Below are 17,476 nucleotides of genomic sequence, written 5' to 3'. Positions count from 1 at the left end.
TCTCCTTTACAGGTTAATAGAAACCAATAAGGGAAGAAGAAAAAGAATGGAGGACGAATTAATTCAATGCTGTAGCTGGCAGGCTTGGTCCAAAGATAAGACACTGGTCTGCCCAAGGACAGTACTCACAGCTAGGATTTGGCTGACAGCCAAGAAAGAGGGGGGCTTGAATGTGTCCAAGTAGCTGTGAGATCTGGAAAACACTGCCAGACATTAATGAAATGTGTTAGGTCTCTGTATTTACAGGTAAAAGAAGTCCTGCTCCAAGGATCCTGAGCAAACCTGCCATTTGTTAAAAACTGGGTCTACATAAGGGTCCATCAACGAAAGACGACTCTGGCCCCATGCTGGAAAGGCCCTTATTAAATCCTACTAACTACCAACACCGCTGTAAAGTACCAAGGACTGACTGCCTGGACCTATGCTTCTTACTGCAAAAAGACCCCTCCATCTCGAGATGACTTCACTTCGACTACTGATCAGCCTATTCCCTCCTTCTGGGTTTTTTCTTTCCTCCTTTTGGACAGCAGGGGAAAGGACAAGGTGAAGTGCTAGTAACCTCTCCCTTGTCCACTGACAGAGCTAACTGCATTCAGTATTTGCTAAAGAAACCAAAGCACTACAGGGTGACGTGCTAGTAACCTCTCCCCTGTATAATGCAAAATCACGACTGTTCCAAAAGAAAAAAAGGAACACCTGCTCTGCTAAAACCACCAAGATCCAAGGATTCCTGACTACAAAAACCATTGAGAATTGGTCTTGGTGGCGAAGACGGAGCATTGTACGTTGGCAGGGAGGGAGTTGCGGGATGTATTCTTGGGAATGTGGAGTGAAGAGGTGGGTTTATTCCAGGGGCTGGAATCTGTGCTTGTGGGCAAGTACCATCAGAATGCACTGTTCTCCCTAATTGTCTTCCGGATGATGAATACCAAAAATGCCTTACAGCCACGAACATTACTCCCACCATCTGCCACCACTCCTTTGCAGGTAGGTTCCTGGATCCATCATAGCTACGTTACGTTGGCGCTGGGACCCCCACCTGACCCTGACAAACCATCGGACGAGCCACTTCACGAATGAATGCCACTACCAACCCATGGACTGAGCTTTCCAGCTATTGGGACCTTCACAGCCCACCGGGACTTTTTGTGTTCCTGTTTATCGGACTCCTATTGGGAGCATTGGTTTTTGTGTGGTATCGGGGAGGATGTTGTTATTGGTATGGTTTGCCTGGGGATTCTTCCCCCTATACTCAAGTTCAGTACAAGGATGGGCGGGTAATAGTTTCTTAAATTTGACTCGTGTTATTACACAAAGCGTAAATCAAACACAGTGTTGGATATGTATCCATACCCCCACATATATTGGTCAGGGGGTCCCGTTAGTAGGGGTGCCTATCCCTTTTAATAAAACGCGTTTTCCCACACTATGGGCCAATACCACCTTTAATTGGAATATCACTATTCAAACATGGTCTATCGCCATGGTGGCCCAGGGCAATTATGCGATATGTGTGAAACGCAGGAAAGGAGTGGAAAACAGGAATTTTGTAGGAACCTTTATGGGATGCAACCACACTACCACAATTGGCTCTGGGGCAGCACACGTTTCAAATTACTCAGGGGCCCCTTGGCCGGTCCCTGAAGGATCAGGCTGGTTCTGGTTGTGCAATCACACAGCTTATAAAATTCTCCCAGCAGATTGGGTTGGCACGTGTACTCTGGGGGATATTGTGCCCGCCGTCACAGTGCATCAAAACTTATTCCGGGAAGGAATTCGCAATTTAGTATGGAGAAAACGACGGGAGGTCCCACAGAACCCCCTCGTTAACCGCCCCACGGGGTTTCATTCCTTCACACGATGGTTCTTACTGTGGTTGGGAGTTAGTGAATTAGAAAACGCTATAGTTAACATATCGGCTGCCCTAGAATTGATGGCAAATGCCACCGCTGATGCTCTCTGCCCTTCAAATAGAAGTTACTCAACTATCACAAACTGCCTTGCAAAACCGCCTAGCCCTGGATTACCTACTTGCAAATCAGGGCGGGGTCTTTGGTAAATTCAAGCTGTTGTGTGTTTGTAAATCAACATGGCCGAGTCGAAACAGACATTCACATTTTACAACAGCAGGCAACAATATTCCATCATGTTAGTCTTGACAATACTAGCACTGGGTTCCAAGAGGTTTGGAACTGGCTTACGTCATGGGTGCCAGATCTGGGGGTGTGGGGACGACGTATCTTGTATCTGATCAGTTTGGGCGTGATTGTATTTGTATTATTTTTTGTATGTATACAGTGTTGCCGTATATGTTGTCGACGGGTTTCTTCTGCTCTAATATAGCTAACTGACGTACAAAAGAAAAGGAGGGACTGTTGTGAAAGAATTAGGAGAACTCTAATTTCTATGGCTTTGTAGTAGGTTACCCTGGCCTTGACTCGTTGTTTGGCGAGATAAGCAGCTACCATGAAAAGAGCCTGGAGTTAGCAAAATTTTGTGTAAGCTTGTTATCGCAAGTGAAGGTTAGGTTTAAATGCAATAATAATGGGCTTTTACTCATTGGCTGAAGAACTCTGTGCATGAGGGCAATGGAACCTACTGATTCGTGGAGGGGTTCGGGCACGAGGGCTGCATGCATCACCTACTCATATATATATGGTGTATAGACAATGCATAGGGTCCCCCTCTGACTAGCAGGGGGGCACCACGCTCGAGCGTAATAAACTTTGCAAAGACTGACCAGTGGTAACTCGTTTATGTGCCTCAGCCTAGATTCGAACTGTGTGTGACCTATTGGGTATAATTCGTATCAGTTTCTGTGCGTGACCTATCAGGTGTAATTCACAACATAACAAAGCCTTAAGGAATATTTACTAGGTAATATGGAAAAATAGCTGTTTTAATAATAATAAAAAAGCATCTATTCACAAATACCTCAATGAGAAAAAAAAAAGACTGCAGAACATACCTTCAAGAACCCATTTTCCTCTCTTTTCCTCCTCCCTCCCCATTTTCAGTGGCTGAAAAGCCAATCAAAGAATTCTCCACCTCCCACACAATTCAGTACTGGATCTGGGTGCATTATCCCAATCATACTTTGGGACTTACGAGTGGCGAAAGAAATTAGTTAACGCACTAAGGAATCTTAATTTCAAACATAATTCTATACCTTTTAAATGGTCTATCTTGCCGACATGCTACAAGTTGAGAATTAAACATTTCTCATCAATTTCAACTCAGCCTGGATAGAAGACACATTTAAAGAGATGTCTCTAGCACACTGGCATTCAGCTAATCAGACTTCACACACGTCGGTCAATATTACAGAACAACTGAGATCCATCACCGACAACGATATTGTAGATCAAGGACGGACTGAAGACTCCTTTCCAGGATTAGAAATACTGTGCACAATTTATGTTACATATGCTGTAATCATTTCAGTGGGTCTCCTCGGAAATGCTATACTCATCAAAGTCTTTTTCAAGATTAAATCAATGCAGACAGTTCCAAACATTTTCATAACGAGCTTGGCTTTTGGAGACCTGCTTCTTTTGTTAACCTGTGTGCCAGTAGATGCAACACGCTATATTGTGGATACGTGGCTCTTTGGAAGAATTGGTTGCAAGCTGTTATCTTTTATTCAGCTAACTTCAGTTGGAGTATCAGTGTTCACTTTAACTGTTCTCAGTGCTGACAGGTAGGTCTGTAGCAATTTGGTTTGTCAGGAAGTACTTGTGCATTAAGACAGAAATGAATAAAAAGGGAAGAAGCTATCACTTTGCATTAATCTGTAATACTTAGTCCTTGGATAGATAAATATGATATTAAATGTTCCCATTAAAAGCTAGATGATTTTTTTCCAGTAATCAGTAAAAATCAACTCCAATTTGTTTAAGTTAAGAGATCAATATTCTCTGAAAGTGTAAAAGAATTCTTTTTAATGAAGTGAATTTAAAAATAATTTTAAAAAGTAAATCTGACCTTTTATTAGTTTTAAGTGATGTAAGAAAGACATTTTTCCCTCTACTGAATCAAGAAAGATAAAAGGCTTACAGCAGGGAAAAGATAGTTTGTATATTGGTGCTACCTAGTGGTGTACAGAAGTAGTCAAGGAGGATGAACAACACATCTTCATGTGAAAATGACTAAGGACAATGGGAATCCTTCCATTCACTTCAACGGGCTTTGGATCAGGCCTTAAAACTCTAACTAAATTGACTGCCACTTAGAGGTAAAATATAAACAAAATTGTTAGTTCAAATTACTTTTAAGATTCTTTAGAATGTGAAGGCTATTGCAATACAATAATAATTTTAAGCATGGAAAGTGCTCACTATGATTGAGATGCAATATAGCACTATTTCAATATTTTAATTGCTATTGTACTTCTAGTTACTGCAGCTTTTCCAGTGACATTTTACTTCATAGGACCTCAAATTAAACTCAGACTAATCTGAATACTTTATTATTAGAGCACATAAGTGCTTCCATCTGACTGACTTCACAAGTGATTCAGTATAATCCATTTTCACCAAGAAGCATTTACAATCTGCTTTATTTATGACTGAACAACAACAAACAGAAGCCAGCAGCGTAATGAGCATGAATTGTCAAAAACTACAAACAGTCAAAATGAACTCTCAAGGTTAAAGGAAGGAAAATGTTTTCAAATACCAGTAACTAAAAAAACTAGTTAATAGCAACTAGGTCAGGTATATATAGAATGAAAAAAAAATCAATCCAAGTCGGTATTAGGACAATGGGCAATTGCTTCTGAATTCAATTCTTACTGGTTGCCATCGTATAATTGCCTTGAACAATATTTTAATCCAGTAATTATACGGTTAAAATTACTCTGAAAGTTCAGAACATGCATTAATTATAACACCATGAGCTACTGTGTTCTGATTGGCAATGAGGGCCTCGGGTCAGTAAAAGGTTATTACTAACGTTCTAGTCTGCAGTAGTGTGTCTAATTTTGCCCGGAGGAGAAACAGAGGGTCAGATCCTCACTTGGTGTAAATTGGTACAATTCCACTGAAGGCTCTGCCTTCCCTCCATACTGATCTGTGCCCTGTTTCACTGTATTCTCTTTCATGGCCGTCTCCTGCCCTCTTCCATGGATCTCCCCAATCTGTCTAACCCAGGGCTCATCCATTCTGAGAGCAGGGAGTGGTTCCATGTGCTCCCCAGTTCCCTAGGCCCAGTCCTCCCTCCTGTTCTCTTGCCTTCCTCTCTATGTCCCCTCTCCACATTCTCCTGTCCCCGCACGTTTACCCAGGTCCACACATTCTCTCCCCCCACCCCTCATTTGACTCGGCCCACTTGTTACAGCAGTACAGCCAGGAATCAATAGCAGGTCAGTTTATAAGTGTCTATATATTATTTTAAATCTTGCTCTGTATACATGAGTAAACTGTCCTGTATGAGTGTGACCTGGCGTGTGGTCACAGGAATACAATGGGAAACAGATATTACACTGATTTTCCACTGAACGCATCTGATGAAGTGAGCTGTAGCTCACGAAAGCTTATGTTCAAATAAATTTGTTAGTCTCTAAGGTGCCACAAGTACTTCTTTTCTTTTTGTGAATACAAACTAACACGGCTGCTACTCTGAAACCAGATATTACACTATATCCTATCATTTTAAGTCCTATGCACTTCTGCACAGATTGTTTTGCCCAAGGAATCAGTGCCAAAGTTTTCTTTTGCCTGGTCCAAAAACATGAACAAACCAGCAGCAACCAAGGAATGGCTTGAAAATAAACATCCCTGAACTTATAAAGCCCCTTGCGAGCAGACTAGCCCATCTGGAGTAGCAAAATGGTCAGTTTCCAGTTCCCCCCTCATTCCAAGTCTAAGAGCTTCTTGGTCCTTCTCCTAGACTGGAAGGAGCACTTCATCTTCCCTTCAGGTGCCTTCCTCTGCCTTTTGTTGCTATGTCTACCTCAACAAAACTTTAAACCCTTTCATGCTTACCTTTAATGTGGGGCATATGCAACTCCACACAAAGTCTTCACATTACATATCTTTGTAAATTCCTCATTTACCTCCCCTTGTGCACCCATAATACAGAATATACAACTCCACCCCCAGCCCCCCAAATATTAACTTTCACACAAAACCCCTCCAAACACTAGATGGCACCTCTCCTGAGCATAGTTTACAAAGCAAACTGAATTTGGAGTTTGCAGACCAGTCTATTTTGGAGATACTGTATGATCATTCTGGAAGAGGAAAGTTTCAAGACAATTAAAGTCAATAGGATATAAGAACATGCTTAAAGTTCATCCTTGAGCTTCTACCTTCCTTATGGAGGGACTAGCATCACTTCAAAACACAGAAGAACAAATGCATAATTATGTATATAGCTAGCATTTTAAAAACTAAAACAAACCATATTCACCCCTTTAAATTCCCAAGACAATTATGTCAACCTCAGTGGAGATATATCAGGCATGAAGTTGTCCCCACAAATGTAAATTATTGGTGTTACAAGACTGATGTTACTGCGTTTTTTCTAACATTATGATGTTGGTCGTGTTTCTAGGTACAGAGCTATTGTTAAGCCCTTGGAACTGCAAACATCAGATGCAGTTCTGAAGACCTGCTGTAAAGCTGGCTGTGTGTGGATTGTCTCCATGATATTAGCAATCCCAGAAGCTGTATTTTCGGATTTATATTCATTCAGCAATCCTGAAAAAAATGTATCTTTTGAAGCATGTGCCCCTTATCCTGTATCTGAGAAGATACTGCAAGAAGCTCACTCTCTAGTTTGCTTTTTGGTGTTCTATATTATACCGCTAGCTGTCATTTCTGTCTATTATTTTCTTATTGCCAAAACATTGTACAAAAGTACATTCAACATGCCAGCTGAAGAACATGGTCATGCCCGTAAACAGGTAAGGAAGGATCACAAACTAGGGTGCCCAGCTTATAGAAGTCTAGGCATACTGGCAGAAATCTTAATTTAATTTGAGTGCAAACGTTTTACATATATAGTATACACAATAGACAAGTAACAAGCCTATGTAAAGTACAGCCTGTATACACAGGCAGCAATAGCCCTGATTCAGCAAGGCATTTAAGCATGTGCTTAAATCCTATTGATATAATTTTAAGTATGTGCTTAAATGCTTTGCTAAATAGCGATGGATTATGCTTTGCTGAATCAGGGCCACACTGCATTTAGGAGCTATGGCATCTTTCACTAAATTCTAAACACTGAGGGACGGAGCCTGCATTGGAATGAATTAGCTAACGTGTTAACATCACATCCTTAAATCCTTGTCTAGATGAGGCCTCAGTGGGTTCTATCAGACCAAAGGGTGGGAGAGGGAGTTTCATATTCAGATGCTCCCAAGTGAAAACACCCTGTCCAAAGCCACAAAAATGTAAGGGTGAAAATGAAAATGCTTTAGTTTCTGCTTTGTTTCCATGCTGCCTTTCAATAATTATCGTATGTAGACTGATTTTTATTAAGGGTCTCAGAGCCCTCCAGGGAGTAGCATAATACATAAATATGTATTATTAATACTAGATATGCAATTATTTTTTCCTAGATTGAATCCCGAAAGAGAGTGGCAAAAACAGTGCTGGTGCTAGTTGGTTTGTTTGCCCTCTGCTGGCTGCCTAACCACATTCTCTATTTGTATCGATCTTTCACCTACCACTCTTCTGTAGATGCCTCTGCCTTTCATCTTATAGTCACTATTTTCTCCCGGGCTTTGGCCTTCAGCAATTCCTGTATCAATCCCTTTGCTCTTTATTGGCTGAGTAAAAGTTTCCGGCAACATTTTAAAAAGCAAATCTTGTGTTGCAAGGCGAGGCTTCCTACACGGCCTCCCAGCAACACACCTACCAGAGCTTTGTCAGCCACAGGCAGCACAAATGGCTCAGAAATCAGTGTTACTTTGCTAACAGATTATAGTGTCACAAAAGAAGAGGAGAGTGTTTAGTTCTTCGAACATGGAGAAGAACCAACATCATGTATTTCCCAAGATTCTAATGCACCAGGACCCTGCTAGGAGCTGCAAGTAAACAAAAGAATGCATCCTTTATACAGTCTGTGAAAGCATCTTCAGCAGGACCTCTTAACATCTTCAATTATACAATGGAGAAATCACACCAATGTGTGTGGGGAAAAGAAGAAATACAATTATTGTAAGCTCAGTCAATAGGGTAGTGCCTATTCCCTGGGAATGCTATGCATCCTTTCCAAATGCCTGAGGTTTCTGCACCAAGCTGACAAAGTTAAGATCAGTTAAACAAAGTTAAACTCACTTGAGCTGCAGGACTATTTTTGTCCTGGCTCTGTGTTCAGAGAATTAGAATTGCTGTTATACTCTTGGCCACAGAGTAGTGACAACGAGCGCTGCCTTTTGTTGAGTATTTATGTTGTCTTTGATGTTTTTTAAAATGGTAGCAGCTTTCCACAGAATGACAAACCAGAGAGGCTTCTTATTTTGTCACTTTCCTTGCACCAAATATTAATGGTCAAAACTTTGGAGTGAAAGTTTAGGGGGAGGTTACTATTTTTCATAAACTGAAATTAAACCATGCTGAAAGTGGTAGCACAATGCTGAGACAGCACTAAGCCGTGGTCTACACTACAAACGTATGTCAGTATAACTGTGTTGCTCAGGGGAGTGGAAAATCCACCTCCCTAAGTGACGCAGTTATACCAACCTAGCTCCAAGTATAGACAGTGCTATGACGGCATGAGGGCTTCTCCTGTTGACATAGCTACCGCCTCTCAGGGAGGCTGAGTACCTATGCCAACTGCAGAAACTCTCCCATCGGCATAGGTAGCATTGTCACTACCGTGCTACAGTGGCATAGCTGCAGCACTGTAAGTGTAAACAAGCCCTAAGAGTCAGAAGCTTTAGATCCTATTCCATAGTCTGCCATTGACTTGCTTTGTGACTCTGGAAAAGTTACTTACTGTATGGCCTGATTTTAAGAGGTCTGAGCTTCTATGCTCCTAATTAAGTCAGTGGGAGCAGCAGGCACTCACATCTGTTAAATAGGGATAATCATACTTACCCACCTTTGCAAAGTACTTTGAGATCTATAGATAAAAAAAAATCCTATAAAAGGACTAAAAGTGGTATTATTTAGCATTATATTGATCAAGGGAGGAAAAATCAATCTACTCAATAGTCAGAAAGAGCTAGAATAAGTGCTGGGAGTTAGTTTACTTTATAGCAGTGGTTTTCAACCTTTTTTTCTGGCAACCCAGTTGAAGAAAATTGTTGATGCCCCTAACTCAATGGAGCTCGGGATGAGGGGTTTGGGAGGGGCTCAGGGCTGGGGCAGAGGGTTGGGGTGCGGGAGGAGGTCAGGGCTCTGGGCTGGGGTGCAGGAAGGGGGTCCAGGTTTGGGGGGGCTCAGGGTTGGGGCAGGGGATTGGGTTGGGGGGCAGGCTTACCTTGGGCGGCTCCCGGTCAGCGACACAGCGGGGGTTCTAAGGCAAGCTTCCTGTCTGTCCTGGCACCGCGGCCGTACTGCACGCTGGAAGCGGCCAGCAGCAGGTCCAGCTCCTAGGAGAAGGCACGCAAGCAGCTCCATGTGGCTCTCACCCATAGGCACTGCCCCCCACCAGCTTCCATTGGCCAGGAACCGGCCAATGGGAGTGTGGAGCTGGTGCTTGGAGTGGGGACAGCGCATGGAGCCCTGTGGCCCCCGGGGCCTAGGAGCCGGACCTGCTACCAGCCGCTTCCGGGGCGCAGCGCGGTATCAGAACAGGTAGGGACTAGCCTGCCTTAGCCAGGCAGCACCACCACCGAGACTTTCAATGGCCCGGTAGGCAGTGCTGACCAGAGCCACTGTGACCCAGTGTCTAACGTTCCGCGACCCAGTACTGGGTCACGACCTGCAGTTTGAATATCACTGCTTTATAGCAAGTGTTAGATTTTTGTTTTTCAGGTTATTAGAATAAGTTTCTTCCATAATGGAAGGTCCCCTTGCTCTCAAGTCAGTTGACTTTCTAGATGAGACACATACATGCCAGACAATAATGGCTGTAGACGAGTAGACTGTATAGCACTGAAAAGTTCAATATAACTATTGGCATGGGTCAGCTTCCCAGTCAGGGAATGCTGGGAAGTCAGTCTTCCTGGCTCAGAGAGTTACAAAAGTCCTGGAAGACAGACATTTTATGAAACTTCTGAGACCTGAACTAGAATTTTGCTTTACAGGAGATGAGTCAGGAAATCCCAATGGACCTTCCATTGTCCAAACTGAGGAAACAGAATTTCCATCTGAATAAGGAAGCTGGGGAGGAATTTACAGAAGAGAGACTATAGTGTAGGTGTTAGTTTGACAATATATGGTATGGGCAGGGTGGAGAAGTCCTATATTTTATTTGCTAATTAGAAGGGAAATTAACCATTGAAGATGCAACAAGTTTGAGCGGCAATTACTTGTAGTGCCCCTAGCAATAGTGACTGGTATGTAGCAAAATGGAACACTGAATAAGGGGAACATAAAAGTGCCTTCAAGTCATGTTTTCCCTCCCTCGCCAGTCCTGCGCCAAGCACAGCTTGGCTGGAGCAAAGAATCAGGCCCCATGTACCTTGAACAGCATTTAGATGCCTCCCTTCCCTTTGCCTCTAACAGGGCTATAGGATAGGTCTACAATTGATAAATAAACCCACACAAAGATGAACAAACTTTTAGCTTCATGGAGTTGAACATGGGGAACTTTAAACAAAAGAAAGCATTCTTTCCTCATCTAGAGTTTGCGTTTAAATTCCATACTTTCATACCCCCATTTCTGAAGGGCCTCTGGAAAGTGAATCTGCCATGTGTTTCCAACTTTAGACACTTTCTCTGCTGAAGGCTAAACTTTAAAGTATTTAATCTTTGGGTATTCCTCACAACAGCCCCTAGAAATGTCAGCTTCTAAGATTCACTATTTTTCTTGTTTTACATTAGTTACTTTTTGCCTTCTTTCAGAGTAGCAGCCGTGTTAGTCTGTTTCCGCTAAAAGAAAAGGAGTACTTGCATGCATCCGATGAAGTGAGCTTTAGCTCACGAAAGCTTATGCTCAAATAAATTTGTTAGTCTCTAACATGCCATAAGTACTCCTTTTTTTTGCCTTCTGTATCTATTGTTCTAAATGAGCTAACTTGTTGCTATTGTATGCTTTTATAAATGTATGTTTCCGCTGTACATTGTACATTTGACCGTTAGAAATCAACTATATTGCAGGCCATAACAGGACCTAACCCTTCCATCTGTCAGTGACTGGGATGTAGGCAGTTGTGCCTAGTGCCTGAAGAAGGAGTTAGGCCTACTGGTTAGAGCAGGAGTCAATTGCCAGGGTCAGAACCAGAGGCTGAGGCCAAATGCCAGAGCCAAAGGTCAAAGCCAAAGTCAGAAATTGGTGCCAAATGTCAGAACCAGGTTACCTGGAGGCAAGGCAGGAGCAGGATTGGGTCTGAGGCACATGCTATCATAGCGATGGGCAAATGCTTTGAGCAGCCGCCAAATTGCTGGGCTTAAGAGCTGATCTGTGGACTCTTCCCAATACTCAGGCAGTCTACTACAGGCCAGCTGCACTCATTAGGTTGCCCAGAGACTGGCTCTGCTGCAGGCCCAGATTCTTGACACCATCATATAACACACTATATGGTTTAATCGTTCTACCTTTTTTCAACAATAGTTATATTTGCACTCTCGTGATACATCTTTCTGATACAATGTATTGGTTAACATTTACTTTATCTGAACAATCTGATGTTACTACTCGGTCTATCTACCTAACAATCCATATGTAATGAATAATATCTGTCTAGGCTACCAACATTAGACGAAGGGAAAAGGGGTTAAGGCTTCCTTGGCAATCTTTCCTTAATGTTTCTTTCTAGAAAGCAGATTATGAGTGAAATTCAGCCCTGGGTAATGCAGATCTAATCTACTCAAATTAAGATTGTGATGCACACTTACACCAGCACTGAATGTGATTTAGAAAAGAACTGAGACATGATGGAGTCTGGATTTATAATGAAAATTCATATTGAGATAGAGAATATAATATGCAAAATATGTAAAAACAAAAAATAATTGAAAACTTTGCTCAATCTTGCAAAGCCTTACTTGAGTAAGTGCTACTAATGTAACATGAAGGCTTGCAGGATGGGACCATATATTATTTTATGAATGAGATATATCCCCAGGTTGCTTTCTTTTGCATGTATGCAACATATAATTTAATCTAATGATGTTTTAAATTTGCTTGTGCACATTTAATAGCCCCGTTAACTATAAAGGCCCCAATTCAGCATAGGACTTATTAGGATTTAAGAAAGTGCTTAGATGCTTTGCTAAATCAGGGCCAAAGAATTTCTTCAGGCTGAAAAGTATTATTCAGCTGAACTTAAAACATTCTATCCTCCAGTAAAATAATTCCAGTGTCTCTTCACTTATCAAGGGGTTCCTTAGTTAAACGACCCTTAGCTCCAAATCCTGACTTTCAGTTTTGTGGAACTTGCTTGTTGCATTTGCATTATTTAGTAATTTTGACATAATTTAAAAATATATTTATATGTTTAAACCAAAAAGTTTTTTAAAATGACAGTCATTACAATATTACTGCTTTTTAGGTGTTGTAAACATTACCCGCTTGAATGAGTAAAAGTGTAGACATTGTTAAAAGAACTGATGCTAACATGAATATTATCAGTATTTCAATTTGTGCTTATCATAATGTAAGATACTGGCTTAGGACTGAAATCACCTTTCAATCAGAAAAGCAAGCCAAATCATATCAAAGCATGCATATATTGTAAGAAGCTGAATCTCTGGCAAATAGAAATGCTAAAGTTATTTCATAAAAATCACCAATTTTTAATTCTTTTTCTTTTACACTTCTCCGAAAAGAGTCTTATTTTACTGTAAGTAGTTTAACATGGGCTGCCTACTGACAGTAATGTATTTCTGCTAAGCATATTACAATTAAAGAATAAACTGAAGTTGCACACAGCTAAAGCGTTTGTACATTTCAATCAGTGGTACTTATTCAAAAGAATACAGGCTCAATGCAATGGATGATTTTTGGCTCTGCAGCAGATGCTCTATTCAGCAGAAAGGTAAACTATTTCATGGAAGTCATTTTCTTTGTGAATATGGACAGTATTGGCCTGAATTTTTAACATACTGGGCTGATCCTGTCATTTTTATGCAACTTAGACTGCCAATGAATGTAATTGGAATCTTATGTGCATACGGACTACAAGATTAGCCCTAGTGTAAGGCACAACCAAGCGTAACCTCTTTGCAAACTCAAGAATGGCCATTTATATTTGCCCAAAGGTGTTTTCCTTTAAAATATATTCTGAATTCTCCGTCTGATTACTAAAGAGGGAAATCCTGTGGCCCCATTTAAGTAAATGACAAAATTCCCATTCACTTCACTGGAGCCAGAATTTCACACTGTATTTTTTTTTTTTTTTTACTAACTGTCACATTCAGAGCACTAATAATCAACTCTGAAGAGCTGGGAACCCCCTTTTATTAATGAATGGAGTCACAGCCAGCCACCAAATAATCATGATGCAACATCTTAACATTGTTTTGTAGTATTTGCCTCATGATGCTGGTTTGAGATGACACACCTCATCACACACTGATGCAATGCATTGATGCAAACGTTGTAAGATATGCGACTCTCTGAAACTCCCTTCAATAAAACAAAAAATCTCCTCTCTCTCTTCACTCCACCTTTGGCTGCTGTCAGCTAACCAGGAGATCGAAATGCAAAAGTTAGCACATAAAGACATCTGATCTCTTCTGGGGAGCTTTAGATAGATAAACTAATCAATGTATTATACTATATATTTCACATTTAACACACATGTGTGTATGCATATTTGAATGTGTGGTGTTTGTAAAAGTTTTATCTGAATGAGTTTGGGATGGCTGAAGTACTTACGAATCAATTGTATAGGTCATCCAAAAATCAGACCTTATTTCACAATATATTCTCATGCATATTGTTTAATATCACAGCTTTTAAAGAGAAATTATTTTAGAGAGTTTTAAAAACAATTTATTGATACTATTTTAATATGTTTCTGCTTGTAAAATGAAACACCATTATTACAATAAATCCAACAGCAGTCTATGAGAAGGAAAATGTATTTATAACAGATTTCTGAAACCTCTAAAATAGCTTTTCTATATATAATAATGTAGCAATTTGCAATCTGCTATCTCATGAGCTAGCAAAAGTACTGTGTTCCATTGTAAACTATCCCTGATGATTCAAGATATTGGATTTTAAACCCATCATTGCTCCAAAACTTAATACTATGTTTTCTGTGTCTTAGGCCAGGACAGGGGAAATTCATATTTGGGGAACGAAAAAAACATTTTTAAGTGGTATCTCTTTGAATTTGCTGTGCAGTTGGAAGTGGCAGAAGTAATCTCAGTTGAGACAGTTTGGGCTGCTTACACTGTCAGCCAATTTATTACATGGCTCCACAGTTTATCATCACTGGACATTACCACCACATATGGTGAGCCAGTGGATGTTTTACAGCTGTAACATATATGATACAGCTAATGTCCTCCATTCAATAAGTAATTACTAATAAATTACAAATTGTTTCATTTTATTCAACTCTTTTAGAATATATCTGAGAACAGACAACTGCATGGAAATTAATCAGACGAAATACAAAAAGGAACGTCACAATTTTCTGAAGCAGCATGTGACAGCTGAAAAACCAGTTGTGTTTTGGCTTTCATTTCCTTGAAAAGCATGCCACACATCATACAATGTTGTAATCCTAACAGCAAAATACTGTAATACATAACAGTCAGGTGGTCAATGTTAGGCTATATTTAATTTTTTTAAACAGAATAGTCATATACGATTAAAAATGTGGACAAACATGTATATGTTTCTTACAAAAACATTCAAACATGTATATGTTTTTGCGAATACAGACTAACACGGCTGCTACTCTGAAACCTATGTTTCTTACGTATACCTCCTGTATATTGGCAGGTTGCAATTTCAGCAGAAAATATGCTCTTTGTTTTGTCCAATTAAAAACAGCTAGGAAGCCTGTGCTGGACAGCCAGAAGGAGTGCAAGATAAACTAATAAAGTAAATGAACAGAAGTTTGTACTGAGTCATAAATGAAGAGGAATGTAAAATTTCACATTTAATGCCCATAAAAAATGTACTGTTAGGTCTAGAGACTGAAGTCCTTTAATTATTCATTGACCGATTACATCGCAGAGAGCAGGGCAAGCATTCCTCACACTGCCCTGCCAGCAGGCCTAAGCCTCAACCTGGAGGAATCATGTTTATGTGTGATAGGATAGTTTATTTTCCACATTTATTTAATGCTTGGTCTCTATACTGAAATTGACAAAAGTGGTGCTAATTAGTGTAAGATGTGGGGTGGTACTCTGATGTGGACATTTATTGACTGGAAACTGAACTGACACTACTGAACAGACCATCTAACAGGCACATGATGGTAACTTTTGGACATGTACTGCCTGACTTTAAGAAATGCTGAGCACTGGCAATGTATATTGCTCAGCACTTCTGAGAACCAGACTCAATGATTTGGGATGGTCTCCTACTCTGCCCTGAGGTGGAAAGCTCTATTAACCAATTACCACTTCACAAGTCATCCAGTCCTCCATAAATCTGAGTTAAATACTTACTGTATTTGCCAAAAGTACGGATATGGGAAACTCTGTTACACACAGATCTGACAAAACAACCAAAGCAGTATAAAATGTAAGCTGTATTCTCTTTACAGCATTCAAAGACATTACTTTGTATTGATGTTGTTTCCCCTCTGCCTCCAAACTAACATCAGAATCAGTTTTTGTAAATGCTTACAATAATCTGATCTCAGTTACTCTTCATTTTCACCATTTTAACTGAAGTCAGAATCTGGATCAGCAGATGTCAAATTCCCTTAACTGGATCATTGTAGTTCTTCCTTCAACACTCTAATTTAGGCTGTGCTGAGCTTCCTGGATTAAAACAACACTTCATGGAAACAGCTTTTCCTGGCATGTGTGCTGATGCTTTTATTCAAAGATATGAAAATAAAATTTAGGTTAATGAAAAAATTGATGTTAATTTTGGGAGTTTTGAAACAAAAGTAACTCAAATGCCTCTCAAGCTGTCAGTTTGTAACTGATTGTAAAACAGTCTTTGGACCGCTATCATCATAGCTCTGCCAAAACAAAATTCTTGAAAGATGAAAGAAGATGTCACTAACTACATATTGGATGTTCTTTGTATGCCAGCCAGGGATTACTGAAAGTCTATATTTATAGCTGTAGCAATCTTATATGACAGTCTGTTGACTGGCAAGTTAACTGATCTCTGTCTCTCCTCAGAGCTTTACTCTGATTTTACTACCATTCCAGTGTATATGACAGTAAAGATTATATTTGCTCCTAGAATATTTCCAAAAAGCTTCTAGAATGGATATTCTTCCCATTATAGGGTAAAAAGTTTGTTTTGCAACTGCAGCAATCAACAAGCTGTATGGATTTGTTCAACTATGTTTTTATTTAGAAGAAGAGTTAAAATAAATTATATAAAAATACTTCAATTTTGCAGTCCTAAGCCAAAATTCATGTAACAAAAGTCAACAGAATATGCTTTCTTTATAATGCACATAAAAATAATGCTTTCTAGTCATATTCTTTGGAAATAAACATACTTGCAACTCAAAAAGTCTCCAGATCACCTTCTGAAAAATCACTAGATGATTTGGTCACAGTTAAGAGCAACTGCACCTGCATTCCCCCTCCATGGTCCAGCAACAACACCCACTTTTAGACTTCTGGCTCCCAGCTGTCATCTCTCTTGGGTGGAGACCTATGTCTCTTTCACTTCTAATCAGGGGCTGCACACTTCCCTGTGTTATTGCCAGCAAGTCAGACTGCCTAAACACGCTAGCCTCTGTGTTTTGCTCTCTCTTCAGAGGCAATAAACGGCATAATTGCCTTCAATTAGAAGTTACCACACAGCTCTTTCTAAGCAAATACATTTATTTTCAAGGTTGAAAGCATTACAGAAGAAAACCACATTAAAAACAACAAAAGAATGTACACACATGCTAATAAGCTTACCAAAAAATCAGCAACTCCAGAAGGGTGTGTGGTAGCAGTCAGTTCTTCAAACCCCACAAAGGGTTGTTTTTTTTTGGGTGGTTATAAGTTCATAACAGCTTTACTTCATAACAAGCACACTCATGCATAGTATTTCTATGGTGCATTAAGAACTTTATCATTAAATGTTGTGCTTTATTAATCAACTAAGTAGATGACTATTACTCTACAACAATAATTATAATAATATTGATATAGTATCCCTATCTTCTCCACAAATGCACTGAGAACATGACAAATGGAATTAAAATACAATAGACACTGATGAAGAATTAACTAATTACCCACTTGAGTCAGTCTCTGGTACTGTC

At 40.1% G+C, this 17,476-nt stretch overlaps 2 protein-coding genes across 2 annotated transcripts in view; one reads left to right on the top strand and one right to left on the bottom strand.

Moving 5' to 3' along the window:
• The window catches only part of MAP7D3 (MAP7 domain containing 3), a 253,954-nt gene that overhangs the window by 234,259 nt on the left and 2,219 nt on the right, over positions 1–17,476 (bottom strand). The window lies entirely within an intron of this gene.
• On the top strand, positions 2,928–9,281 carry BRS3 (bombesin receptor subtype 3). The gene is made up of 3 exons (XM_038416854.2): positions 2,928–3,700; positions 6,556–6,907; positions 7,568–9,281. The coding sequence occupies exons 1-3, from the start codon at positions 3,267–3,269 to the stop codon at positions 7,961–7,963; spliced, it is 1,182 nt and encodes a 393-aa protein (XP_038272782.1). The 5' UTR covers positions 2,928–3,266; the 3' UTR covers positions 7,964–9,281.

The sequence above is a fragment of the Dermochelys coriacea genome, chromosome 9, assembly GCF_009764565.3.
Source record: "Dermochelys coriacea isolate rDerCor1 chromosome 9, rDerCor1.pri.v4, whole genome shotgun sequence".
In the NCBI taxonomy this organism is placed as follows: Eukaryota; Metazoa; Chordata; order Testudines; family Dermochelyidae; genus Dermochelys; species Dermochelys coriacea.
Note: the sequence above shows the minus strand (reverse complement) of the source record. Positions and strands in the feature narration are given on the sequence as shown.

Coding starts and splice junctions, on each gene's coding strand:
- BRS3 (XM_038416854.2), top strand. CDS start 3,267: ATGTCTCTAGCACACTGGCATTCAGCTAATCAGACTTCACACACGTCG. Junction 3,701..6,555: donor ACTGTTCTCAGTGCTGACAG/GTAGGTCTGTAG, acceptor TCGTGTTTCTAG/GTACAGAGCTATTGTTAAGC. Junction 6,908..7,567: donor ATGGTCATGCCCGTAAACAG/GTAAGGAAGGAT, acceptor ATTTTTTCCTAG/ATTGAATCCCGAAAGAGAGT.